Genomic DNA, 27,542 nt, shown 5'->3' with positions numbered 1-27,542 from the left:
ATGTAAAAAGATTTCTATAAGTCATTATATTTTGAAATTATTGTATAATTTTTCTTTTATTTTTATTTTTAATATGTAACAAAACAACGAATCAATAATTTATGTATATTTAATTCATCAAGTATAGAAATACTGATTTTTTGTGTGGGAACATTACTTGTGTTTCATTGGGTGAAAGAAACTTTTTAAATAATTTATAATAACATAAGAAGCGGGTGGGGGCAGTTGCCCCCGATACTATACACCTAGATCCGTCCCTGATTTGAGTGATCACTTCTTTTAAAATTTAAGAGTTTATATTTGAGAAGTTTAGTCTTACTTCCTGTGTTAAGTTTAAATCTTTTTGGAGACGAATGTAAAATTATCATTAATATTATTTTAATAATTAAAAAAATATTCTTTAATTAAAAAAGTTCGATTTCAAATTATTATTTTTATTTTAAAAATATTTTTTAATAATATTATTAATTTATCTATGATCTTGAGTGATAAAAGTCAACTAAATACATCTAAATACAAGAAGGTATATTTATTAACATCAATATATATATATATATATATATATATATATATATATATATATATATATTTACACTAGCACACCACTTAAGGGTTTATTGTACCTCAAATGGGTAGATTTTACTTTAGTTGGGTACTCCGATTATGATTTTGTTGAGTGTAAATTGGATATAAAAAGTATCAGTAGTATGTTTCATTTGCTTGGAATCTCGTTTGTCTCCTAGCATAGCAAGAAACAAGCAAGTGTTGCGTTATCCACAAAGGAAGCAGAATACGTCATTGTGGGTAATTATTGTGCGCAAGTTATCTGGATGACAAATGTTGAAAACACACATGTATTTCATCTCAGAGTTTTATAAGTGTTTGTATCATATAACAAGATATAGCATCTCCTTGGATATTATAGATAAAAGTCAAGCAAATAGGAGTTGATCTTATTCTCTCAAACTTGAAACTATTGGGAGATTAAGTTCAATTATGTGTATGCAATTGTTGCAACTTAGGAGGAATTTTAGGGTTAACAAGATAGTGGTTGAGTTAGTGAGTTTTGACCATTGGCACCACAAGAGATTGTTTTCAACATCGAGCTTCTTAGAGATTGTAGAAAATGATGAATAAAATGAAGACAAGTGTAGTGACAGCGACAACACTTTTGATGGTGTGGTTAGTATCGTATCAAAATTATTGAATGATAACACTTGGTCGATTGTGTCGAAGTTGTTGAATGATACCACTGGATCAATTGTGTCAAAGTTATTGAATGATACCACTAAATTGTTATGAGGCTCAACTGAAATCATGTTTAAATCTTCAATATTATCCATGGTTCACTTGGAATTTATAAGAGATGTTATATTTTTATTGATTGAAGTAATGCTTATATTGAATTGAGTCAATTTATAGATTACCTTGAAGACATGCTATAGCGTGAGATTGATTGACACATGTCGGTCAAATTGAAATGATATAACTATTTTTAATTGTCTTAGATAGGTAGGTACAATTTTTTACATGGTTTTACTATGATACATTAGGTTTACCATAAATGAGGCTTGTTGTTGTTGAGAATCAAGTGTGAGGAAGAAGTCTCGCATTGGTTAGAAAATGGAAGAATGAACACTTTATAAGTAAGAGAACTCACACACATATCACCTTAAGGTTTTAGGTGAACAAGTGGTGTGTCTCTCACAAAGTGTGTCCTAAGTGTAATATGCTCTCTCGTTGTCCCCCTCGAATTGTCTCCAACAGTGGTATCAGAGTCTTTGGTTCGAGAAATGGACCGGCTTACTATCCACACACCTATCACCTTAAAGTTTTAGATGGACAAGTGGTGTGTCTCTCACAAAATGTGTCTCAAATATAATATACTCTCTCGTTAACCCCCTCGAATTGACTCCAAGAGTTGTTACATTTACATAATCTACTCCTTTATCGGTTATTACTTCTTCTTGCATAGTTAGTTACAACTTTCTTAATAGTTAGGTAGATCATGTGATAATTTGTTCAATGATAACTAGTTTGTTTTCTTAGGATAGTTTGTTAGTTAGTAGACTTTCCCAAGTCTAATAAAAACAGCAATAGGTTACCAATTTTTTATATGTGTGCCTTGCCATGCTGCTCCTACTAATATAAAAATTATTACTCCTGCAATAGAAAAAATATATATTATTTCGAAAGGAAAAAATAAAAAAGGCCATGGTTGGTGACGTGGCACTTTGACACATTCCTTCGCATGTGTAAGTGTAAGACCAGGACTCTCGATAGTGAGAAATTCCTACGTGGCATGCATGGCTATGGTTTAATGGGCCCCACTCAATTCAACAAAACTATAACTACAAGCAAGCAAATAAATAATAATACTACAACATACTCTTTGATCTGCCTATGTTTCTTTTATGTTCTGTTCTGATAAATTGGACATGATCCTAGAATTGTTCTTCCATCCCTGCAACAGAACCATTCTATTTTTGTAACTACCTATTGCTTTGTGTTTGTTGCGTTGTTTGTTTGAATCTTCTCAATCCCTTCCCCGAAGAATGAGTCAGAGTCAGAAACAAAAACAAAGACAGAAACAAAGACAAAGTCAAGTGTTTTAGGTGGGAATATGGAACACAATATTGTAGACTCAAAAACCGCAAATACCACCTTCTTACCCTTTTACTATTACCACATCTTTGAACAACCCCAATTCATTACCTACTCAATATTCAACACTATAGCAAAAATGCTTCAATGGGTGTGAATCAATTCTCAATCTTTTTCATCACCCTTTTAGCAACATCAACATGTTAGGAGAAGAAGAAAAAGAGATGAAACCACCCTCCATCAGGAGAACCTATTCACGTTCAGCTTCATGGACAGATCGTTCTCCAAACAGCCGTAAACCACCGCGACCAAGCTTGCCACCTCTTCAACCTCTTTCTATCAATAAACGTAGCGTTGAGGAATGGCCAAGTGCTGGATCTGATGATCTTGGTGTTTGGCCGCTTCCACAGACTCCGAGAGGTTCCATCGCAACGAATGAACCTGTGCAGGATTTTCAGTTTAAAAGAGATAAATTGGCTTTCTTTGACAAAGAGTGTTCTAGAATTGCTGAACATATTTACTTAGGAAGTGACACGGTGGCGAAAAACCATGAGCTTCTTAGACAGAAAGGAATAACACATGTGCTTAACTGTGTTGGATTTGTTTGTCCTGAGTATTTCAAAAGTGATTTTGTTTATAAAACTCTTTGGTTGCAGGATAGTCCTACGGAGGATATAACATGTGTTCTCTATGATGTGTTTGATTACTTTGAGGATGTTAGAGAACAAGGTGGTCGTGTTCTTGTTCATTGCTGTCAAGGGGTTTCTCGATCGACGGCTTTGGTGATTGCTTATCTCATGTGGAGGAAAGGGCAGAGCTTTGAAGATGCTTTTCAGTTTGTGAAGACTGCAAGGGGAGTCACAAATCCTAACATGGGTTTTGCTTGTCAACTCTTGCAGTGTCAGAAACGTGTACATGCTATGCCTGCAAGTCCTAATTCTATTCTAAGGATGTATCGAATGGCTCCTCACTCTCCGTATGATCCTCTACATCTTGTTCCTAAGATGGTTAACCAACCAGGTTCACTAGCACTTGATTCTCGCGGCGCTTTCATTGTTCATGTTCCTTCAGCTATTTATGTTTGGATTGGAAAAAATTGTAACTTGTTCATGTCTTGCAATGCAAAGAGTGCGGCTTTTCAGGTTGTGCGCTATGAAAGGGCAAATGGTCCGATTCTGAGCATCCGTGAAGATCAAGAATCAACTGAGTTTTGGGCTGCTCTTTCTGATGAACAACGTGTGTCAGGTGATTCTGATAAACAACTGGTTTTGCCTACTGAAAAGAAAGAGATTGGTCTAAGAAAAGTCGATGCATATGATTTGGATTTCGAGATTTTTCATAAGGCAATTTCTGGTGGGGTTGTTCCGCCTTTTTCTGAAACTAGTGCTGGATCGGAAACTTGTCTTCCTGCTAGAGAACATGGCTGGGCAAGATTGAGGCGGAAGTTTGCTAGTGGTGTGATGAAAGAAATCTTAACATCTCCTAAATGGAAGTGTGATGTGATTATGGAGGAAGAAAAACAAGATTTTGTAGCTGATGATGATCCCTTGTCAGCGTCACCATCATCAAATCATCCCAGTGACTGTGGCTCCCCAGATTCCTTTGAATGCTATCTAACCAGCTTGGACAGAGGAAAAGATACTGTTGAAGCCATGGACTTGTCTGAATCTGATCCTGGTGTTTCTTCTTTGCCGCCACTATCTCCCTGTGGCGGTTATTTTCCTTGTGGTTTTCTATGCAGCAGCCCGAAATTCAATTCCAAGTCGCCAACACTTTCGCCTTCAAGTTCTGATTACGCAAGTTCATTTACATTTTCGCCGTCCTCTACCAATTGGTCAGACTTGTCATTTGTGTCTTCTCAGCAGCCATCACCATCTGGCCAGGAATCAATTGAACCTTTGTATGTTAAAGATCTGTCTTTCTCAACGAGTTCCTCTTTACTTAACAAAGAAGTTCTTCTATCTTCACCTTCAGAGTCATTTTCAACTGATCACACCTTGGGAGGGGAAAACTCGTATTTGCCATCAAAAGGATCTTTTCTCTCTATTGCACAGCGTAGAGGGAGTAATATACCGCCTCGGATGTTGCTACCCTCTGTCAATGAATCCTCTAAAGTCCATAAGAACCTGGTAAGATCACAGTCATTCCATTTGCCTGACTTAGATGTTAAGAAAGATGATAGTTACAATAAATCTGATCATGAAAACAGTAGGAAATGGCTAATAGCAGATAACGATATCATTAGGTCAGCTGTTAAACAGCAGAGTGAGATTAGTAATAAAGAAGATCATGGTATCATGTTATGTAATAAGATGGCTGAGCTTGAAGTAGAGGAGAAATGAATAGAATCAGTGGAGCCGGAATCGGCTGATTTCTATATGTACATTTGCACTCACACACACACACGCTCAGACTCTATTCAGTATATGCCCATTAAAGATTGTATGCGTGCTGTGCACTGGTTCTGTTGAAGTACAAACCAATATATAAATATACAAATATTAAATTTAGTGGGATATAGAGCCTATCTTTCTCTTGATTTTAAGTGCATTTGGTGTTTTCCTATTCTTGTTTGCTCATCAGTTCAGCACTATTGCCATAATGATGAGGCGAAGCTAGCCAGCAATGCAAGCAATCCATCAATCACTAATATTAAATTGATGTATACAAATCAAACAACCTTTGCATGAAACGACAGCGAAACTAGAGTGTATAAATGATCACTTATTGAATGTTGTAAAATGTTAGTACCATCAGTTATTGGTCACTGTTTGCACTGATAAACAAAATGAAGTTTCAATTTGATTAATAGGAAAATTGATTTAGTTTAACATGCTTGGTCTGATTCAGTCAACTATTAGTTTGTTTAAATGCAATGCAACTATCAGTTAAAATACTATTATACCATTATATGATATACAATTCAGTTGGCCAACTATACAAAATACTAACGGCATATGTTTGTCACTTTAAATGCGACCATATCCAGATTTTGCTTAGCAGTTGATAATTTTCTACTTCATTTTCAGGAGGAATACACCTACTAACACCAAAAGCTGGACTAGAAATAAGCACCCCAAAACATTTTTCCCACTAGCATACTGAAATCAGGACGTGTAGCATTCATTACAGATGGCAGTATGGGTAATTTGTTCATATACATACCCACAAAAAAAACATGTAATACTAATCTGCGGAAAAGAGACACGCAGTAAACAAGGCTTAAGTGTAGGACTATTTCTTAAAGCCATTCTGTGATCTTAAAAGTGCCATTGTAGGACCCAGTGCACTGCATTTGGCTCTCTGAGACCATGGCCTATTGCTTGAACTATCATCTTTCTTCCAACCATCCCCCTGCGACAGCCGGGCCTTCTTTGCTTTTAATGCTTCGTTGATTTCATCCCAAACGTTAACTTCCCCGTTTTCTGTAAAAAGAGAATCCCCATACGTAAGTATGGTGCAGGTGTATTAAGATGTTTTCATGTTTATATACAATAAACCGTATACTTTAAGAATTGTAAGATGTACATTACCTTTAGCAGGGGTATGGCCCTCCTTTTGTGGCTTCGAGCTTCCAACAGGAGTTTGATTACCAACATGTTTTTCAACAGTGCTATTGTTGGTTGCTTTTGTTGGAGTTACCAAAGCATCAGTACTTCTGTTAGTTGCTTTTGATGGAGTTACTAAAGCATCATTAGAAGCAACTACAGTTGCCAAATTCGAGTGGCCATGCTTAATAATTCGAACATCAGCAAGAGATACATAATCAATCTGCAGAAGGAAAATACTTTCATTTTCATGCAAATACACAGCATGTTCTTGTCAGATAAACAAGTTTATTGGACATTCATTGTCAAGCGTATATGCTATGCCAGGATTGAGTAAGATAAAATTAAATCCATCTAAAATTAAATATGCAGCCCGTTTTTCAATCCAAGATGATGGTACAATTCTTTGTGCTGTTTTTACTATTTTTGAATCACAATTCAACACGAGAATTGTGTACAAGTAGAGCATAAATAAAACCATTTTAAATCAACTAAAGAATTCAATCCATCTACTGTATTATATTCATGAATGGCACTTAAATTTTGTCCTTAAAATAAACCTTGGTAGTATTTGCTTGCTATATCGGGCAAAACTCACATGCCAGTTGGATAATGGAATTTTATTTTAGTTTATTTTATGGTGGGGCTGTATAACTAGATGCAAGACTAAAAATATCGGCACCAATTTTTTCAAGAATTACCCCCCATTAAATAAGCTACTGCATAAAATGATTTTGAGAAGGAAAAAACAAAATGAAATTACATTACCTCTAAAGAACCATCTTCCTGATAAGGGGAAGGATCGTACTGTGCAGGTGTTGCATCGTCGTCTAGGTCATCTATTTTCTTCCTAAAGTCAAATGGATATTCTGAAACTGTCTCTAGCCATATCCTGTTTGATTTACTGTCAAACTGTGTTACTTTACCAACCTGCAAGGACATGAATGCATACTCTTACTTCTGACACAAATTGTTTTTTATAAGATAGTCCAAAAGTAGACTTGATAATTACTCTGAAGGAGGAGATCTCAGGAGTCCAAGATTCTGATAACTCAATCAATCGATAAGCAATAACATTTCCTTCCTGCAATATATGAAGAAACTACTTAGTAGCACCAAAAGAATAAAAGGCAGCACAATTTACAGATTCATAGCACAGAATAAAATTCTGAATTTGAATGGTATAACAAAAGGCCGCTGAAAAAACATCAAATACACTGCTGGTTGATTAACTTCATAGGTGCTTGCAGTGTTACCAAATATCCGCTATGGCGGATACACATGGCGGTTTTTGGGCTTGCAGCTATGCTAAATATCTACCGATATTGCAGGTTTTTCCACCATAATCCGCTATAATGGCACCACAAAGCACCCGGTATGGCGGGATTTTGGCTCTCCGCCATGGACCGCCATCCCCCATGGACAACGCTGGGTGCTTGGTAGGATGAGACATGCCACAAGGACACACTTGGAAGAAAATAAAATAATAACCTTTGGCAAGTCTGTGTAAGGTGTAAGCTTTTCAAAATCTACTGCGTCAAATGTGTTTTTTTTCCCAGCATTCTGAACAGTAGGAAAATCTTGACGGGGCTGCTCATAATCATCCTGTTTATGGGATGAGGTCCTCTCTTTACCCCATTTCTGACCCTTCTTCTTGCTGGTAGTACCACTCCACTGAAATGTGTCCTGAAACATCCATATAACATATACACATCAACAGGGATGCTGTGATCAAATGGTAGCACGCCTCATGAAATTCAAACACCACCAAGATAAACTTTTTCCTACTGCAAGGTTTTGACTTTATAATCAAACAGGAACAGAATTAACATTATGGGCCAAATTTCTTGAGTAGATAAGGAACATAGTCAGTTAAACTATTTGAACTATTAGGCCCTCCAGTTAGAATTAAGATATGAATTGCATGGGCTGTTTTAGAGGAACAAAATCAATAAAGGGCTAAAAATTGATAATATTAAGGAACAGTTTGATTCTGTCCAAGGTTTAGTCTTAAATAATTTCAGCTACCCCCAACTCTCTCCATTCATCCATTACAGACCTAGGAAAGGACCCTAAGAGTAACAATTCTATTTTTAAAATTTTGCAATATTGGATTTCAAGTCACTCGAGGCTGGAAAACTTCATATCCTTCATCAAGCTATAGTCTAAAACCCAAATAAGTAAATTAAATTAAATAACAAAACAAAACAAAAGATCAAATGCAAACATACTAATGTTCAGTACAACTATGTGCAGATTGATTATATCACATATTTGATATTAACTCTTTTGGGCAATAAGTTAAACACAGCCAAAATTGTAAATGATAGAGGAAAGTCAAACAAACCACTGGGAACTGATTCTCTGGCACTGCCTTATCTGCATCAAATACACCATAAATATGTACCATATAATCAGATCATGAAAGCAATTCTAAAGTCGAAAAATACAGTCGCTAGTTTATAAATCTATACAGTAACAAAGGTGCTTTAAAAACCTTTTCCACGGGACTGAAACCGAATGTGCCCTGGCTTGATCTCCACAGGAACCATGTCGTCATCTGCTTCACTTTCTTCATCGGATTGTTGAAGCACATCAGCAACTATGCAATTCTTATCTTTGGTAGGTAATTGTGGATCATCTTTTTCAAGCACCTGATCCAGATGAAGCTGAAAATGTGAAATAGAACAATATTTTCTTTCAAAAACAATGATTGAATATATTTTGAAAACATAACCAAAGAAAAGTGATCCCAATAAGACTGACGTATGATTTCCACCCTTGCAATAATATGAAGTGTATACCCCAACAAGTAAACACCACCGTGTATAGAAAATGTCAGTAATAAGTAGTATCAAGAGTAACTCATTTCAATCTTCATATAAAATGTAAATGGCCTCTTCAGTAATATTACTAGATCAGATTACCTTCTCCTTCTCGTTCTCATTCTCATTCTCTTTCTCTTTCTCCTTTAATTTTAGTTCCCTCAACCACTTTCTTTTGGCCTTTTTCCGCCGAGCACTTCTGCTAGGCAACTAACAAAATAAAATAAAAACAGTAAATTAAAGCGGATAATTTGAACACCCCTCCTTCAGTGAAGGGGTTGGCTAGTAAATGTGATATGAAGTAGCAAGGAACTTGGTCTATAAAAACAGCAATAATTTATTTAATGAGCAACAACTACTCTCCAAGTGCTATAGTATTACTTGCCTGACTTAAATATAAAGGATATGTTGTTTTATTATTTCAGAATTCGGGAGAGGAGTGTTTTTGACTGAAGTAAAATTGATCCTCCAAATACAAAGGAGACGGCCAGTCTTCCCCTCTTTCGGTGAAGGGATTGGCTAGTAGTAAGGATGACATGAAGAAGCAAGGAAATTGGTCCATGAAAACAGCAATAACTTATTTAATGGGCATCAAGTAATCTCCAAGTGCTATAGTATACTACTTGCTTGACCTAAATATAAAGGATATGTTGCTTTATTATCTAGGGAGAGGAGTGTTTTTTACTGAAGTAAAACTGATCCTCCAAATACACAGGACTCAGCCAGTATTCCAAAGAATTTTAGGTATCAATTTGGCAATCCAATGTTTCAAATGGACATCAATTTATTCACTTATTATCTCTTAGGGCATCGATCTAAGCCAAAATTGATGCTGAATTTACACTACAAAGGACCAAACTTGTGTCCAATATCCTTGGAGGACTAACTCAACGCCCCGTGTATCTTTGGAGGCTCAATTTAAGTATTTACTCTAATTTATTTCAATCTGAGTATTTATTTTATTTTATTTCAAATCTGTTAATCAAGGTAATAAAGCCTCAGTTAACTGTGTATTCAAAACCATAAAATAAAACAGTACCTTTTTAGTTTCGCCTTCACCTTGAGGCTGAAGAGACCTATATGAAATATAGAAGAAAAAAAAGGTAAACAAAAAAAAATTCTACTTTCAATATGCTGGAAACAAAAATCACCATTGTGGGGATCAAGGGTATAAAGTTGGATGAAAAAAAGGTAAACAAAAAAATTTCCTACTTTCAATATGTTGGAAACAAACATCATCATTGTGGGGGATCAAGGGTATAAATTTGGATGAAAATAAGGGATTTGATAGTAGGGATACAGGAATAAAACAGCTTATACATTAAACCCCGTTTCCTACTTCATGTAAGTGCATCTCTCAATCAAAAAGTGTAGATAGAAAAACAAAAAAATGGCCAGAATATAAGATTACCAAGCATTCAACAAATTGTCAATGAAATTTTCTCAGCTAAGTGTCTTGCACAAAATTTTCCAAATACACACTGTTATTTACGATTAGAAAATGGAATATGTATAAAATCCAAACATCGTATAAATGATAAATCTCTGGTAAAAATGCACCTTGTTTCATCGCTTGTTGACCCATTTTGGTCATCTTTTTGTTTAATTAAATCACGGTTGCTAGACTTTTTTGACAACTTTTTTGATGACTTCTTGGCAGGACTTGGCTGGCGGTGAGCACCGTCTTTCAAACTTCCATTTTCCTCATCATTGACCTCCGGAATGACTGATAAGTTATCCGTGGTAGACATCTTAATCTTCTTCTGACTGAAAACAAAAATAATGGAATCAAACTAACAAGATAACATTTACATCCTCAGATAACTGCTACAGAAATTATAAACCATAAATAACTACAAAAGGCAGATCCCTAGGTAAGTTGAAAATCAAAACAAGTAGTTCGGACAAACCATGATGAGCATCCTTACAAAAGTTACTTCAATGAAACTAGATTCCTAAACACCCTAAAGCGAAAAAATGCATCTTAAACGACAAAACTCATACAACTTAACAAGCTCCCAGGCTTGTAAGCATAACAGTTAGAAAATATGAAGAAACAAACCTAGGGCTCTTAAGCTTCTTGGACGCCTTTCTCTTCTTTGAAGTTGTATTCCCATCCGATTTAGCTTCCACATAAACCACATCTTCAGTTTGATCATTATCAACATCATCATCATCATCATCTAGGTTAACAGTTTCATATTCTCGCCTCTCCTCTTGAATCCCCTCAATTGCAAGAAGCTCCAGAGCCTCAGTAGACCGATTCTCACAAGCTTCTAATGGCAGCATTGCAGGTTTACCATCAGTTAAACTACTTCCCTTTCTTCTCACACTACCATACACATGCAAACAACACAATAATAAGTAATAAAAACTATAACAAGTTAACAAGTTAACAACATCATCAAAATTCAATTCAACCATTAGATAAAAAATAAAACTCACCACACAATGTCTTTATCCTTCAAAATACAAGTAGACTCAAACGATGGTAAAACAAAACCATCCATCTGAATCAAAAACAATAAATTAAACAAACGGAACAATGAAGTGATAAAAGAGGAATAAAAAGGGCATGCAGGTGTCAGAAATGTATACCGAAAGAGTGATGCCGGCGGGAGAGGTGCGGTGGAGGCGGAAAAGGGTTTGGAGGTGAGAGGTGAGATCGGAAATGGTGGTGAGGTGGGGTTTTAGAAGGAACCAGCAACGGTTCAAGCCTTGGTTCGTCTTTGACTTACTGAGCATGTTGGGATCGTCGAAGAACAATCGGAGTCTCACTTTTTCCGTCATCGCCGTCGTCATTGTTGCGGATTTGCCAGCCACGGTGACCCTTTCTTAAACCCTTGATAGCTAACACAAATGGTTTCTTCACTCTTGGATGACTGACTGTATATAAGACCCCACTCACATTTACACAACGCTGATTCTTTCCTTATTTTCTTTTTTTAATCTTGGTCTGAATAATTATAGGAAATGTAAAATACAACCAAAAATAATCAAATTTGTATAATTTTGTTGGGTTAAATATGTTACTTGTTCACTAAATATCTAAGGCTTTGTTTGGAATGATAGAGCGGACCCTAATGGAACAAAATAATATTCTATTATTTGGATAATTTAAAAATGGATGGAGCAGAGCGGAAAGGAGTGGTGTGGATTTCATTCCATTCCATCACTTATCACCCCATATTTCATCCTCTCCGATTTGGGCGGAATGAACAATTTGTCTTTTTCCGTCCTAAAATTTCTAAACAATAGGATGATATCTTCGTTCTGCTCCGCTCCATTCAGCTTCATCTCACTCCGCTCCGTTCATTTTGTGATATTCAAACATAGCCTAAATTTTTATTTTTAGTCTCTAAATAAAAGTCCTCTTAATATTTTTCATCTAATAGTTTAGTCTATCTATTTAATGTTTGTTAACCAAAATTAATGTGGACATAGAAATAGAGGCGCAGGGCCAAGTTTACAGCACAAAACGTGCTCCGTTTATACAAAAGCAACATATTTTCGGTTTAACGTACTGTTTGCAATCATCACAGATAACGGGACAAAGTTCACTAACAAAAACTTTCAAGAATTCATCACAAGGTTGGGAACCATACAACATCTCGCATCAGTCAAGCATCCCCAGACTAACAGGCACACAAAAGCTGCGAACAGAGTAATCCTGAGAGGCCTCAAGAGAAGGCTCGACGAGGTTAAAAGAAGGTGGGTCGAGGAGCTACACAACGTACTCTAGGCTTACCGAACCACTCCCTATTCGACCACAGGAGAAACTCCATTTCGTCTGGCCTACAAAACAGAAGCAGTGATCCCCATCGAGATACACGAACCTACCAGATGAACGGAAGCTCCTTTGGATGAGGAGATGAATGAAGAAGCTCTCAGAGAATAGCTCGATCTGGTCGAAGAAGTTCGAACATGTGTTGCCCTCCGCGAAGCATCCCTTAACACAAGAAATTGACTTGCGATACGACCTTAAGGTCATCAATCAAGAGTTCAAAGTAGGCAGTTTGGTACTCAAGAGAAATCACAAAGATTCTCACGAGGGCAAACTGACAGCGAACTATGAAGGTCCGTATGGTGTCCGAGCAAAAACGCAAAATGGATCCTACTACCTAGAAAATTTACAAGGAGAAGAGTTTGCTCGACCATGGAACACAGAAAAGATAAAACAATATTACAACTAAGACCGAGCACACCATCTCCTCGACGAGGAGATGTTTACGGTCATAGGTGCCAGCCTAGGTACAAGCTGGGCACCTCATCTTGGAACAAAAAAACAAGTATCCGCTCTTTTGACGAGTAGATCCCCCATCGTAATCGTACCACGATGGTAGAACGCCCTGGTCGTGAAGGGACCGTTCACGCCATGAAATTCAAGTACTATATCAACAGAACCTGAGATTCACCCATTCCAGGCATGTGACCCCCGACAAATCGACCAAGTTCTCCACACTTGTCGATTATACAATTATTGAGCAAAACTCCCAATAACAGAAGCTACGCGCACATACGACATACATAATAAAAGAAACTATAAAAATGGGCACACAAGTATTAAGGACTTAACATAAAAAACGGCGAAACGCCAAAGAGCGTTGTGCCCGTCACTAGACCATTATGGCCAAGGACGGTAAAATAAGTACATCATAAAAAGGGGGCATACCCCCACTAAAAAATCCGAACAAATGGCACGCAGGCCAGAAATGAAAAAGTAACAGATAACATAACAACCAACTAAATATCCTCTTCCTCCATGGGCACACTTTGCTCAACGAAAGCGTTGGACTCTTCACATCCGCTACCATCCCCAAGGTTTGGAGCACGATCTGCCCGTCCACAACCTAGTGAAGATGTCTGGTCCCTGTCGTCACCAACTCAACCCCCAGATTTACTATCCTCAATTGAGCAATGGTCGAGTTATAGGTCCTCTGGGCAGTGGCCAAGCAATCATCCTTTAACACTCGGAAGTGTCCGACCAGCTCTGCCTGATTCTTGAAGGACTTCAACTCATCATATTCGTCATCAAATTCGTTAACTCATCAAACAGAAGACTAAGTTTAATGTCGTCCTCGTCTGCAGCTAAACAAGGAAGTATCTCGCTCTAAATTGTTTCACCGACTTCGAAAAAGGCCTTGAAGAGTTTCTCCGACTGCTTTAAGGAAACCTAGTTATATCGCCCTTTGGAAGTTTGACGCTGAACATGGAAGCACTAGAAGAAGAGAGAGATCGTTGCCCCGATTTGGAGGTATCGGCAAGAAAACTCAAATGCCCTCATAAAGGCAATGGAGTTCGGATGAAGTTGGCTAGGAGCAAGCTCCATATGGTTGAAGACAGCGTTTTAAAAATCCGTAAAGGGAAGACGAAAGCCTATTTCTCTAAATACCACCTCGTACATAGGAATTTGATCAGACTCGTACTTAGTACATATCCTCTCCTCCTTGTCGGGAACGAACACACCCTAGTCGCTTTCGGTTAGGGTGGCACCTACAAACCCTCTGACCTCAGTATGGCGTCCGTGGTAAAAAGGAACCTCGTCCTTAACACAACAGTTGTCACCCACTCTTCTACTGGGATCTCTTGCTCGACGGGAGGAAGAGTCGAGCATCTTCACCTGAAAAGCAGAGGAAACAAGTGAATTCGACTGCAAATCAAATTCATCTTTCTACCACTAATCAAGTGAAAGGGTGTAGAACTGCCCGAGAATAGTGTCCTCGGTCCATACCCCTACTCGAAAAGCAGATAGCCAACCTCCCTAGTGAGGAAACCAATAGGCATGACTTTGAGAGCGGTGCCCAGCATCTTCATTGTGAGTGACAAACGGAGTCTCCAGCAGTTCCATATTTCGGTTGAAGTTCCGCCATAAAATTCATGCAATTTTCCAATAACAGAAGAACTCGTACCAGAATCTAAAACGCTCCACCCTCAGAATACCACTCACGATGGAGGAAACAACAAACTCATGCTAAACTTTCATCGGCAACAATGAAGAAAATGTCATCGTCGTGCAAACCACCCACACTTCATTGGAAAACGCATAAATTCATCCTAATTTATCCTAACCACATGCATTTCTAAACAAAACAGAGAGAACGTAACAAAAAAATGAGAAATAAGAGATTAAACTTACTTAGAATGAGTGGAATAAAGTTGAAAGCTTGAGAAGTTGAAGAGCTAACAGCGGCGACAACGACGGTGACGGAGAGCAGAGGCAAAGTTTAGGAGTATGAAGAGAGAGAGTAAAATTCAAATGAATAAGGGTTTCAAGTATTTATAGACGTTTGAAACCCCCTCACGTGCCCTTAGGGGTGGAAATAGGCTAGGCTAGGCTAGGCTTTAGAAGGCCTGAGCCTGGCCTACGGTAAACTTAAAAGGCCTAAGCCTGGCCTAAGGCCTATCATAGGCTCAATTTTTTGGCCTGGCCTGGCCTTTTTAAAAGCCTGGCCTGGCCTGAGAGCCTATTTAAAAAGCCTGTATCTCATTAAAGTTTTCAATTAATCTATATAACTTAAGAAGTCTTGTAGGTCGGCCTATATATACATATATAAGTGAACCTATTTTGCATTTGTTATATATATATATATATAGGGTAGCCTATTTAGCTTTTTTTTCTAATATATATGGATACATGAACCGACTTATTTAACATATCTCTAATATATATGAAAATATAGGCCGGCCTATAAGGCTTCATAGGCTTTTTTAATAGCCTAAGCCTGACCTATTTAATAAAATAGGCTTTTAAAAAAGCCTAAGCCCGACCTCTTTATTAAATAGGCCTGGCCTGGCCTAGGCCTATGTAGGCTGGGTCGTAGGCCCCTGTAGGCCGGCCTGGCCTATTCCCACCCCGGTGCCCTGCACGCTCAGTCTAGGGCAGACAAAATCATCATTAAACTCTAATTCTTAGGGATAGATTAGCCATGATTATGCATTAAATGTAGCACGAGGCTCAAGGCAAGAACAAACACGCCATCTCTTCACATTCAGATAACCTGTTCATATCCCCATTCGCCGAGTTCAACCATTCATCATCTCACGAACTTATTCTCGTCAAAACACCATTTCCTCGGTACCTCCTCTCTTTGTACATCAAAATTGATCTAAAGTCATCACTCCCACGCCCAAAAGCAACGACTTGAGGGGCTATTGTTCTGAACTAGCCCAATATTCAAAAAAGGCCTAATTCACTCCTATTTGCAGTCCTGGACCAATAAGCATTGACCCAATCCACTCATAAGTGTAAAACGGTCCAATTAACATTGAACCACGAACTAGGACGAGCAAAAGACGTTATTCCCTTTTGCCCACCAGCCGAGCACACGTGAACGGTGACCCCTCCACAAAGCTGGATCATCCGAGCACGACAGTACTCCTATCCTCGCCAACGGCTAGTTCGGCTGGATGAGGACTAATTCAACTGACACCTACATTTTGGGCCTTGGAATTGCACTCAGCCCAAAACATCATGACCACAAGCCGTGCTCTAAGGAGAACATTGTAAATAGCCCTCATCTCTTAGAGTGCAAGGTATTGAATCTCTCTCTCAAATCTAAACTTTCTATTGTACCTTTGCTCCTATTCTTACTTTGGCATGAGAGTTCCTCGCAAGTACAACCCTTTTTTTACCTCGACCATCACCAAAGATCGCGCCATTGCAGCTGGCCCACCAATTTTGACTTGTAAAGATCAGAGCTGTTTGAAGATTCCCAGAAAATGAAGACGAAATTGCAGAACAAACTTAATAAAGATATTGTTGCCGGAAAAATTAAAATAATTTGTATTGTTTTGTCATTGTTATTTGACCATATTTTGTAATAAAGTGTAATTTTTAAATTAGAAGAAAAAAATGGTGTTGATCTATGGTTATTTGAACTTGTGATGAGCATGTGTTTTAGTATGTTAATATAATGGAATGTTGGTAGTGAATGTTAACTTGCATTAATTTTAGTTGCAATATGTAATTATTGTTAGTGTTGGTTTAGATTTCAATCAATTAATTATTTTAAATTTGACATAATTTTCTCTATTATGTTGGCATATGTTTACAAATATTTCTCATTGATTTTGTTGTAATTATTGTATGAGTTTGGCCTAAAATTTTGCCATAAGTTGATTGAATTTTGCCAAAGTCTCGCCTAATATTTTGTCATGACACAATTTTGTCATGGCTTGACCTATTTAATTTTGAGATGTTTTAATTATATTTCTCCAAATTTGATCTTATAATATGGCTTTAAAATGGACTTTTGCAACTGAATTATAAAAATACGCAAAAACTCTAGAACATTGCTATGCAATTGCCATCCATTCAAATTACAATAGTAATCTTGAATAAAAATTTACTAATATAGCACAAAAACAATGAATTATATTACAAAGTTTAGAGGTGTGAAGCTCTCGGTGAGTTTTATACTTTGCTTGAACATTGTCTTGTCTTTGACGGTCAATATGTAATGATTCCTTTATGACTGGTGTGAGTCGTCATTATTAAAGATGCACTATTTCACATCTCGAGCTTTCTTTTCAACATTACTTTCCCCGCCCTTCATATGACATTATGCTCGTGTCAAGATTGCAGTCAGGGACGTTGGTGGCCTTTGGGCGAGGGATTCGTTGAAGTGTCCCACCCTGAGCCTATTTTGAAATACTCTTACAAACATTTCCTGGCTGAGATGAATTACCGTGATTGTCACCCATTGAAGCGGGCGAGGCAGGCCTTTAGAGATTCAAAAGGATTTTGCCGAATATTAAAGAGACTGGTGGCACCCATATTTCTGTGTTTGCTTGTTGCAAAGTGATGAACTAGTTTCTTCACTAAGTCTTAATAGATAATGATAGAGAGACGAAGAAAAATCTTATACCACCTCAAGGTTGCGTCTCTAAAGGTGCCAAATAGGAGCCTGCAATTCAAAGAGTCGGGGGCTCAAATGATGACCATATGTGTGTCAATGGAAGGGAAATGTTCATATGGGTCGTTGCAGCCATCAAACGTAGCTAATGAAGGCGATACAAGTACCAAAAGTATTGGCCTCTAGGACTTACACCAACACTTTAATTCTCAAGTAAACAAGCAAGAGACTTCTGATTGCTCAAGTGCATAGGCAAGAGACTTCAATGTTCAAGCACACATGCAAGAAACTTCCAAATGTTTAAACACACAAGTAAGAGACTTCAAATAATATATCCAGCAGATAAATGATAGTGATAAAGTGATAATTACATTTGATATACAATCAAATGTGTAACACATATTATAACACAAAAAACTCTAAGAATGTACAATTGGTAAGAAATTCTAAGTTTACTTGTGCTCTTTGCTTTGGCAAAGTAACTTCTCTTTTCTTGTTAAGGCGTGGTGTTATATGTTTCTCTGAATCTTCAACTCATTTTATAGAGATCTATGAAAAAGTCATTGGAGAGAAATTCTGGCATAAGAAAGTCTTTGAGAGAAGCATCAACGGATCTATTGCAAAGCTTCCTGGTATGGTTAATGTCGTTGCAATCCCATTTGAAGCTCATTTGCTACAAAAGGAATTATTAGTTGTAAATCTTCAGGTTTCTACAACTTTCTGCTTGTCAGACATTCCTCGGTTCTTGAGCTTTGACTGACTTCAAGTTCTGGTCCTTTAGAGGTGGACTTGATCTTTTGAAGCTGACTTGATCAGAATCTAGAGTCTTCAAGTTTTTATCATCAAAAGATGACTATAACAGAAGTTGATTCTTCATAATTTGATCTTCATAATTTGCCTCACTAGAGATTCTCTTTTAATGTTCGGTGCAATATCAAAACTGACTTTCAATCACTATAATTTTTTTTTGTTCCTGTGCACTTCATGACACATTAGTTTACCCGATTATTCTTTAAATACTTTGTTATCATCAAAACCTAAAAGTTATGGTATAAACCAATTTTATTCCAACGAAAATCACATTATATTATATTATAATATAAATATTTTTATAAATAAGATAACCTTTCTACTTCCATTATTTCTATTGATTTTACAAGAAGTGTAAAAATCACATTATGTGATTTTGGAGTATAAATATTTTTATAAATAAAATAACTTCTCTTACTTCCATTGTTTTTTAAAAAAATATTAAAACAATCAAATTTCTTTTATTACTTTAATTGTGAATTATCGAAAACCTAAAAGTTTGGTATAATATTGAATCTTGTAAGTTGAATTAAAAATTCTAGACATTACGTTAAGCCAACTTAATTAGTAGTTATGCAAAAATATTAGTAACAGGGACACAAATTCAAACAAGAAACATCTCACATATTCACATTTAAAAATTGAATTTCAACCACTTTACTACTAAAGAAAATCCTAAATAATCAATCCCCATCCTTTATGTTTTAGGGTAATATACTCTCATAAAATAATTTTTAAATATGCGAAATAAACTCAATTATTATATATTTTTTTAATTTTTCTCTTTTAAACTATTAAATAAATGGTATGAGCATTGGAATGACTACAATACCCTTGCAAGATAAATGAAATTACATTACATACTTTAGCAAGTAATCTAATCCTATACGATTGATTACAATGAACAGTGGTTCCTTATTGTGGAAAAGAATATAAAGAATTGCACAATCAAGTAGATCTGAATTCACATGGGACATCCCCAGAAAAAGAAGAAAACGTTACTCTTTCCCGTGTTACCTACCTACTACTTCTTACTAAATAAACTGCTATCATTACATTACATTAATCATTAACCAGAGAGAAACAGAAACACTGCTCCATCTCGATGGCGGAGCTCCGTCACTCCTCCTCAATCGGCTCCCGAACCACTTCTTCTCCGATGAAGCGCGACGGCGCCGGCGCCGGTGATTCCTCCCCACTCATCCCCGAAAACGACCTCTCCGACGATGATCGCCACTCTCCTAAGGACCGGGACCGTCCTCCCTGCTCGCATTTTCATCACCTCTGCTCCTACTTCACCGACGACCATAGGGTTCCTCTTCACAACTCCAAGATCTCTTTATTCTTCACCTTACTTCTAGTGCTTGCTGGCTTGCTTGGTTTATTCACAATCCTCCATAAATTGGTCAGTACTCCCCGCATTCCTAGATTTCCCTCTAATCTTCACTAGTTATGCATTGAATTTGTAAGAAATCAATAATGTCTTACTTTAATTTTATCTCCTTCAAGTTGTGATAATAATTTGACTCTGATTTCGTTCTTTTGTAGAACTCCCCTTACTTGTGTAAAAAAGACGGGATTGTTCTTCACTGTCCACATGTGAGTTATCCAAAGGATTATAGTTTTGATGTTGTTTTTCACATACACAGTTCACTCAGCCTGTGTGGTATATTTTTAGGTCAAAGAATCAGCATCTCTTTGGGAAAATCCTTACTCATCCACAACATCGTGGAAGCCATGTGCTGAGCGCAGGGATGGTGCCATATCAGGTTTCCTGGCCCCTAATTTGTGTTTGCAATTACTTTCCCATTAGCATTACAAATAAACCATGCCATAAGTATCGTTTGTCAGTAGCATTGACAAACGGACAAACAACAGTTACGATTGGTACCTTAAGATAGATATTTGAACTAATGCTCAACAATGTTTTTTAGTTAATGAAGTGGATGGACCCTTAAAACTTTTTTTATTGCCCTCTTCTTCCTTGAACCCTCTCCTATGAATGGTCTTCATGGTTTGATACTGTCCTTCTGTATGTCGACATTCTATAAATGGTTCTTCGAAGTTTCCCTTTCAGTGTAATATTCCCCATTCCCCAATCATTTCATATAGGTTAGTGTGGGTATGTTCATATTAGTCCTATATAATGTTGTTTTTAATACTATTGCTGTTGCTGATAGTACTTCTATACTTCCATACAGAACTTCCTCATGAAAATGCAACAAATGGCTATATATTCATTCACGCTGAAGGTGGTCTAAATCAGCAAAGAATTGCGGTACGGGTAGTTCTTTCAATTGCGACACGCTCTAGTCTAGACTGTTTTCCTTTTCTGAAATTCACACCGAGTTTTTCATTTTGTTGCTCGTTTTCTTTTGCGTTGCCATCATTACCTGGTAAATTGGTATACTTTAGATGGATAATTTTGTTCCTGCTGTCCAATATGTGAGCTCTATGTTCTTTGAGCTGACTGATATAACTAAAAATGAACCTAATGAAAAATTTAATGACAGTATTTATTTGCATACTTGTTCAATACTTCTATTCCGGGTTTCATTTTTTGATAAAATCAATTGAGTAAACTGTATGACTATAAGTCCATATTGGTGCTCGGGTAATATTTCCGACGAGCCTCTGCATTCTTATTTGGTTTTAAAGCGCCATCACAAAAGTGTGCTGTGTCAAATTTGATGCACTGGCAATACCACTGCAATTATTATTTAACTTTGAGTTTTCACTCTCATTTGATCCATGATGTTGATTTTACTGCTGTGTACGTAGAAGTTGGCTACATAAAATGACACTTTGCATTTGTAGAATCATAATATTATATAAGACTTATCTATGAAATGACACTTTGCATTAAGTTTTGTAGAATCATTTCATAAGTATTTATCAATTGATGATTTATTTTGGCCCCTATTCCATAATGCAGATATGCAATGCAGTGGCTGTTGCAAAAATAATGAATGCGACTCTTATTTTGCCTGTGTTGAAACAGGACCAAATTTGGAAAGACCAAACGTGAGATCTCTTGTCCAAAACTTTTTTCATGATATTTTGATCAGTTAAATTGTTGCCAGCATTTTGCCAAGCACACATTTGACATATCACATCATAAATATAATAAATTTTTTACCCCATGTCATTAGTTTTTGAATTTCTAATCAATCTGGCTAAACTTTTTATCACTCCACCGCTACTTCCCTCCTTTCTCGCCTGTAGATGTTGTCTTGCCTTGCATGGAAGATTTCAATAACAACCACCTTGCTGAGTATTGTTAGAGTAGAAGGATACAATACAAGGGAGTTTAAGCAGTTAGAATTAGTTACTTTGTCGAGGAGGCTCAATTAAATAAATAAAGGAAAAATAGTAGAAGAGGGTTGAGTGATTGGGGTTGGTTAGTATGGAAAAACAGAATAGTGGCTTAGTTGTAGAAGGGGGAACTTTTATAGGACAGATTTATTTCCATGTCCTGTTAATTTTTCAGTTCAATAAAAGAAGGGTGGAAGTTCCACCCTCTGAGGTCAAGGAGAGTGCTGAAGGGACATGAAAAATCAACCGCAGATTTGGTAAGGGGGTGAAGAAACAGATACATGTTTGTGAGGAAAAAAGTTTGAAGCGATGACCCTCACCAGAGATAGCCTTGCTGCAGCAACAGACAAAGGATTCAGAAAGCGACAAGAGGGAGTGCAGCAACCAAGAATCCTTTTTTTTGTGCGAAGAAGATCAAATTTCCTTATCTTGACAGTAGCATTCTGTTTGGTTGGGTACTAGACCCAAAAAACTTCTTAAAGGTGCGTTGGATAAAGTCTTTTGAGAAGCTGCAGGAAAAACCGGTTATAGAGATGGAATTAGAGCATGATCCAATGGCAGAAAGTTTGACTTGAGGATGAGATTACGGTGGAGGAGAATAATATAAAGGACAGAGAGGGAGACACAACACTGATTCATGCAGCATCAACCATGAGGATTCAGATAACCAGTCTGGTTATGCTTCCACCACCAGTGTGTCCAGGTGGTGGCCTGTCGGTTGTTAGTTACTGACAGAGCCATTATTTGCAGGTATGTCAAAGATAAGTCGCAGTATCGTAGATGTTTTGGATCTGGAGACAGAAACGGGCGGAATTGGCATTCTGCAAAATGGGTCTTCTTCTTTGCCCATTGGCTCAGGCTCAAATCAATCTTAAATTTAGGTACATGAGCAAGGAGATGGGATGCTACCAATCCGCCAATGGCAGTTAATGTTTGAACTAATGAGCCAAGCCAAAACCTATAGGCAAATAGATTGCAATTATTAATGAGACATGGCTCCTACCTGTACTCCCTATTTCTTCTTCAAGCAGATCGGTGCAGCGACCGTGCTGCCTCTACTACAGCCGAATAACGATCAATAATAACCCCCCAGAGGCTCAAATAAGTTTTTTCTCAAGAGCAAGAATCAGGTCCTAACTTAAGCCCCAGTAGGTTTCAGGCAGCAGATAGGTGGGGAGATTTTAATTGAATGGGAGTTGTTAAAACACCTTTTGTTGGTTCAGTTGACCCAATTCAAGGCCAGACTTCGTTGCCCCCCTCCCTACCAAAATCTTATCTGGCCCAGCCCAGAGGTCAGACAGGGGAGCATTGATAGGGAGTTGGACCAGGTTTCAGTCTCTAGCAAAGTCTCCCCACCTTGGAAACTAGTAACTTAAAGGGCGTGGTATTTAGGACTGTTTACATAACCAAAAAAAAAAAAAAAGCTAAACTGCATTAAGAACCCAACCGAACTAATCTCTAAAACACCAATTTGTTAGCATTATTGTGCAAACGAACTGCTGCTTACAACATGATCAGTGAACTGAACTGTGGTATAAAAATAGTCCGGTGAACCATAATTAAATTAATTTCTGTTGATTGGATCTAGTCTTTGTGTTTTCACTCCCCTTTGTTACCCACCAAAATATCAATACAATCAAAATGGGATATTAATAGGTAGACACAATGATGAAATGCATTTTTTACAAAGAGTTTGGCTAATGGAAAAATGTGTTAACTTTTAATTTCTTTTCAGTCAATTTTATAATTTTAGTAGAAGAGGATTGAGATTTGATTAATTTAGAAAAAACCGTACAATAGTTCAATTGTAAAAGGGGAAACCCTCTTAAGACAGGATTCTCTTTGTTCTGTTGATTCTTCAGTTTTTCAATAAAACCATTTTGGTTGTTCTTTTTTCTGATCGTGGATTCCTAACAATGATGGTACATTTTATAATTACAGGAAATTTGAAGACATTTTTGACGTGGACCACTTCATTGACTACTTAAAGTATGATGTCCGTATTGTCCGCGATATCCCAGAATGGTTTACTGATAAAACAGAGCTATTTTCTAGTATAAGGTTTGATAGATTCTTGTCCCTTTGAGTAGGGTCTGTTAAAAATCTAAATCCCAAGCTGCTGCAAGTGATGAAGAACTATTTACATATGCACAAGGAATGTGTCATGTATCTAGTGAAAGGACTTCTTTATACGAAAGTGGAGGAGTAAATCTTAGCCATATAACTGTTTATGGATGGTCAAGATTGAATGTTTTTCTTATGGTCCACCACTTAAAAAGTCACTTGATTTTATCTTCTAACCCCGACATTTCATGGTTCGATCTAAGGGCCAAGTTTTATTCCTCTACTCGCGTAAAGATGACCTTCTCACTTGATATGTCTCCACCTACTCTGAAAGTAAATTGTCAGAGTTAGTCTATTTAATAACTCATTGTAGATATTTAAGTTTCATCAATTCAATGTCTACAAAGAAGTTGCTAAATGAAGTAACTATGACAAAAGTTACTTTTGAACTAAGATGATCTCAATCATATGTGTGTGTGTGTGTAATATCAATTTGAGGGATTGGTTAGTATGTCCAAAGCCAGTATCATGCTCGTTTGCTGTTTCGTTCATGAACTGATTGACATAAGGTTTGGTTGATCTGCTGCATTTTGTTATCAAATGGCGTTACAATTATGATTTTGCAGTTAGATTCCCGTGCCCTTTATTTCAGTCTGTCAAACACACAAATTCCCTTGCCAGTATGTAAAAACTAGTTTTTATGTTGGTTTTCTATTTCATCCGAGGATTTATTTACATGGATTTTGGTTCAAGTGCTGAGTGTTTAGACCAAATAGCTTGACTATTATGAGTTTAAATTACTTCACTATGAATATCCTGCATTGATGATGGTTTGAGAGGCCATGGGTTGTTGTGAATGGACAGAGAAGACACAAACCAAATCTCCTTTGTATATGCCTTTTATATCCAACTTTTTACATGCTACTCTTAACTTTGGCAAATTATTACCACTGTTATCAACATTTTCCATAATTGCTCAATATTGATGCCACTGACTTGACTAACAAAGCAAGAATGTGTTGTCTTTCAGACGAACTGTGAAGAATATTCCAAAATATGCACCTGCACAGTTTTACATTGACAATGTTCTGCCTCGCATCAAGGATAAAAAGATTATGGCTCTGAAACCATTTGTTGATAGGCTAGGGTAGGCCAACGATGATACAAATGCTAGATTCCACTTCTTATTTTATTTTATGTAGTTGATGTTGTCATAATGACCCTGTTATTGTTTCAGATATGACAATGTTCCTTCAGAAATCAACAAGTTGAGATGTAGAGTCAATTATCACGCTCTGAAGTTTCTTCCTGATATAGAGCGGATGGCAGATTTACTAGCATCGAGGATGAGAAACAGAACAGGCAGTTCAAACCCATATATGTATGTGATGACATTCACGATCAAATACTTGTAGCTGATTTTAGGTGCATTTTTTAATTGTCAGTAATTTAACAGTTTTACTGTAAACAGGGCATTGCATCTTAGATTTGAAAAAGGAATGGTGGGCCTATCGTTTTGTGATTTTGTGGGGACAAGAGACGAGAAAGCTAAAATGGCAGAATATAGAAAAAAGGAGTGGCCTCGACGGTATAAGGTGCCATACTACTTTTTTTTTTTTTTTTTTAAATTTTAGATCAAAATGAGCACTTGGAACCTCTCAATATCATTGGAACATTTTGATCACCCCATAATTGTTGAAAATGCAGAATGGTTCCCACTTGTGGCAATTGGCTCTGCAGAAGCGAAAGGAAGGGCGTTGCCCTCTAGAGCCTGGCGAAGTGGCTGTTATTCTTCGGGCTATGGGCTATATGAAGGAAACTCAAATTTATGTAGCTTCTGGACAAGTTTATGGTGGACAGAATCGGATGGCTCCTTTAAGGAATATGTTCCCTAATCTGGTAAGACCTCTCTACTGCCATGTGAATTATAAAAAATGAGCACAGTGCTCTGCCTTGAAGTTCTTTAAGTTTATTAGAAGCTTTATTGCTTTCTTTGGTTTGTTTAGTGAAAATCAAATCCATTATGTAGTGAATTTAATGGTGTCATGACATGAGATTTTGTGTTGTCAATAAAAGCTGTGAAGCTATGATGCAATGATCTCTTGCTCTTTGTTATGCTCAATTTATTCATCAATAACTTAACATGTCTATCTGTTTGCTACTTTTGCAATATGATGAATATTAGGTTACAAAGGAGGAGTTGGCAACTAAAGAGGAGCTAGATGGTTTCAGAAAGCACGTGACGAGCCTTGCAGCTCTTGATTTCTTAGTGTGCTTGAAGTCAGATGTATTTGTGATGACCCATGGAGGCAATTTTGCTAAGCTGATAATTGGGGCCAGAAGATACATGGGTCACCGTCTAAAGTCAATTAAGCCTGACAAAGGACTAATGTCCAAGTCTTTTGGGGATCCGTACATGGGTTGGGCTCCTTTTGTAGAAGATGTTATTGTGACTCATCAGACACGGACGGGATTGCCCGAAGAGACTTTCCCTAACTACGACCTGTGGGAGAACCCTCTGACTCCTTGCATGTGTAAAGCCTGACCATAGCTATTTTTATTGATGCTTTACACTAGGTCATACCATCTAAGTTATGAGTTCAATATATCTCTATGGTAAAGTGAAAAATGGTCTGTGATTAATTCACCCTGAGGTAGGAGGGACAGTAAATAGAGATTTCGAGAAGAGGTAATGGCTTGCAGGAAATGAGGTTCGACTGTTGGTTATCATTTTAAAGAATAGATTTCCTACTATTGGGGGTTCTCATTGCTGAGAAGCCTGGTGGTTTTTTTTCTTTTCATCTAACATGTAGCAATACCCCAAGTCCACTTTTCTTCCTCTTGAAAAGAAACTGACAATTTTTTGAACTGAGAAAAAAGTGCAAATTGTTGATGAATTAAATGTTGTTGAGTTCCTTTTGTTGTTTAAAAGATTATTTAAGAGCCCTTAGGAGGCTTTTCAGGTATAGCTTATATAGCATATATATGTGGCCAAAAAATGGGAAACATTTAAATGTGTTCTTCAGCCCAAAAGGGCAAAGTGAATTTTTTTGGCAATCATTAGTGTTAATTAAAAATATTTTAATTACATTGCTATGGAAGGCAGGTATGATGAGTGTCAGTTATACACTCTTGTTTCATTCAACGAAACAGATTCAGGTAAAAGTTTTTTAAACTTGTAAATAAAGTATTCTATTTTATATATTAGATAAATAAAATACTAAAATAGTATACTGTCAATCCAATTGTATTATACATAATATGTTCAGAATAGTGAACCTTAGACCCAGTCTCCACTAAGATCAAAGGTCACTGAAACCTAAACCCTAAGAAAAGGAATATGTATGGAGTATGCTGTCTTGCTTATTCCTATAACAATGTTATTTGAAATTCAATTTTAGACATCTAAGTTCGATAATAAATCAAACATGTGTTTAAAACAGCTCAATATTAAGAGTGCATGTAACCATCTATTGAACATCATTAATCACAAATTTGAATGTTATTAATCTCAATTTCAT

The 27,542-nt window shown here is 37.0% G+C and overlaps 3 protein-coding genes across 5 annotated transcripts; 2 read left to right on the top strand and 1 right to left on the bottom strand.

Moving 5' to 3' along the window:
* The first annotated feature begins 2,394 nt into the window (after window positions 1-2,394).
* LOC131661481 (protein-tyrosine-phosphatase MKP1-like) lies at window positions 2,395-6,202 on the top strand. 2 transcript variants are annotated; one of them, XM_058931036.1, is made up of 2 exons: window positions 2,395-4,733; window positions 5,634-6,202. In XM_058931036.1, exons 1-2 carry the CDS (start codon window positions 2,805-2,807, stop codon window positions 5,649-5,651), a joined length of 1,947 nt encoding a protein of 648 aa, XP_058787019.1. In that variant the 5' UTR covers window positions 2,395-2,804; the 3' UTR covers window positions 5,652-6,202. The 2 variants fall into 2 exon arrangements, with proteins under 2 accessions (XP_058787019.1, XP_058787018.1); XM_058931035.1 differs by lacking the exon at window positions 5,634-6,202 and having other exon boundaries at window positions 2,395-5,608.
* On the bottom strand, window positions 5,662-11,902 carry LOC131661482 (coilin-like). 2 transcript variants are annotated; one of them, XM_058931037.1, is made up of 13 exons: window positions 11,576-11,902; window positions 11,423-11,487; window positions 11,040-11,309; window positions 10,538-10,744; window positions 10,017-10,053; window positions 9,080-9,187; window positions 8,650-8,821; window positions 8,500-8,531; window positions 7,644-7,838; window positions 7,165-7,236; window positions 6,921-7,082; window positions 6,138-6,375; window positions 5,662-6,029 (listed from the first exon to the last, which is right to left on the bottom strand). In XM_058931037.1, the coding sequence occupies exons 1-13, from the start codon at window positions 11,777-11,779 to the stop codon at window positions 5,839-5,841; spliced, it is 1,953 nt and encodes a 650-aa protein (XP_058787020.1). In that variant the 5' UTR covers window positions 11,780-11,902; the 3' UTR covers window positions 5,662-5,838. The 2 variants fall into 2 exon arrangements, with proteins under 2 accessions (XP_058787020.1, XP_058787021.1); XM_058931038.1 differs by having other exon boundaries at window positions 8,650-8,806.
* A 7,657-nt stretch (window positions 11,903-19,559) lies between these two features.
* On the top strand, window positions 19,560-26,987 carry LOC131661480 (protein PECTIC ARABINOGALACTAN SYNTHESIS-RELATED-like). Its single transcript, XM_058931034.1, has 11 exons — window positions 19,560-20,047; window positions 20,191-20,241; window positions 20,321-20,411; window positions 20,844-20,920; window positions 21,578-21,666; window positions 23,899-24,018; window positions 25,052-25,168; window positions 25,259-25,402; window positions 25,493-25,616; window positions 25,729-25,920; window positions 26,207-26,987. Exons 1-11 carry the CDS (start codon window positions 19,748-19,750, stop codon window positions 26,564-26,566), a joined length of 1,665 nt encoding a protein of 554 aa, XP_058787017.1. The 5' UTR covers window positions 19,560-19,747; the 3' UTR covers window positions 26,567-26,987.
* Window positions 26,988-27,542: the final 555 nt, after the last annotated feature.

This window comes from Vicia villosa, linkage group LG3 (genome assembly GCF_029867415.1).
Source record: "Vicia villosa cultivar HV-30 ecotype Madison, WI linkage group LG3, Vvil1.0, whole genome shotgun sequence".
NCBI lineage: Eukaryota > Viridiplantae > Streptophyta > Magnoliopsida > Fabales > Fabaceae > Vicia > Vicia villosa.
Note: the sequence above shows the minus strand (reverse complement) of the source record. Positions and strands in the feature narration are given on the sequence as shown.

Coding starts and splice junctions, on each gene's coding strand:
- LOC131661482 (XM_058931037.1), bottom strand. CDS start 11,779: ATGACGACGGCGATGACGGAAAAAGTGAGACTCCGATTGTTCTTCGAC. Junction 11,488..11,575: donor CCGCCGGCATCACTCTTTCG/GTATACATTTCT, acceptor TTTTTGATTCAG/ATGGATGGTTTTGTTTTACC. Junction 7,839..8,499: donor CAGAGAATCAGTTCCCAGTG/GTTTGTTTGACT, acceptor TGGATGTTTCAG/GACACATTTCAGTGGAGTGG.
- LOC131661481 (XM_058931035.1), top strand. CDS start 2,805: ATGTTAGGAGAAGAAGAAAAAGAGATGAAACCACCCTCCATCAGGAGA.
- LOC131661480 (XM_058931034.1), top strand. CDS start 19,748: ATGGCGGAGCTCCGTCACTCCTCCTCAATCGGCTCCCGAACCACTTCT. Junction 20,921..21,577: donor TAAATCAGCAAAGAATTGCG/GTACGGGTAGTT, acceptor TCCATAATGCAG/ATATGCAATGCAGTGGCTGT. Junction 25,169..25,258: donor CCATTTGTTGATAGGCTAGG/GTAGGCCAACGA, acceptor TTATTGTTTCAG/ATATGACAATGTTCCTTCAG.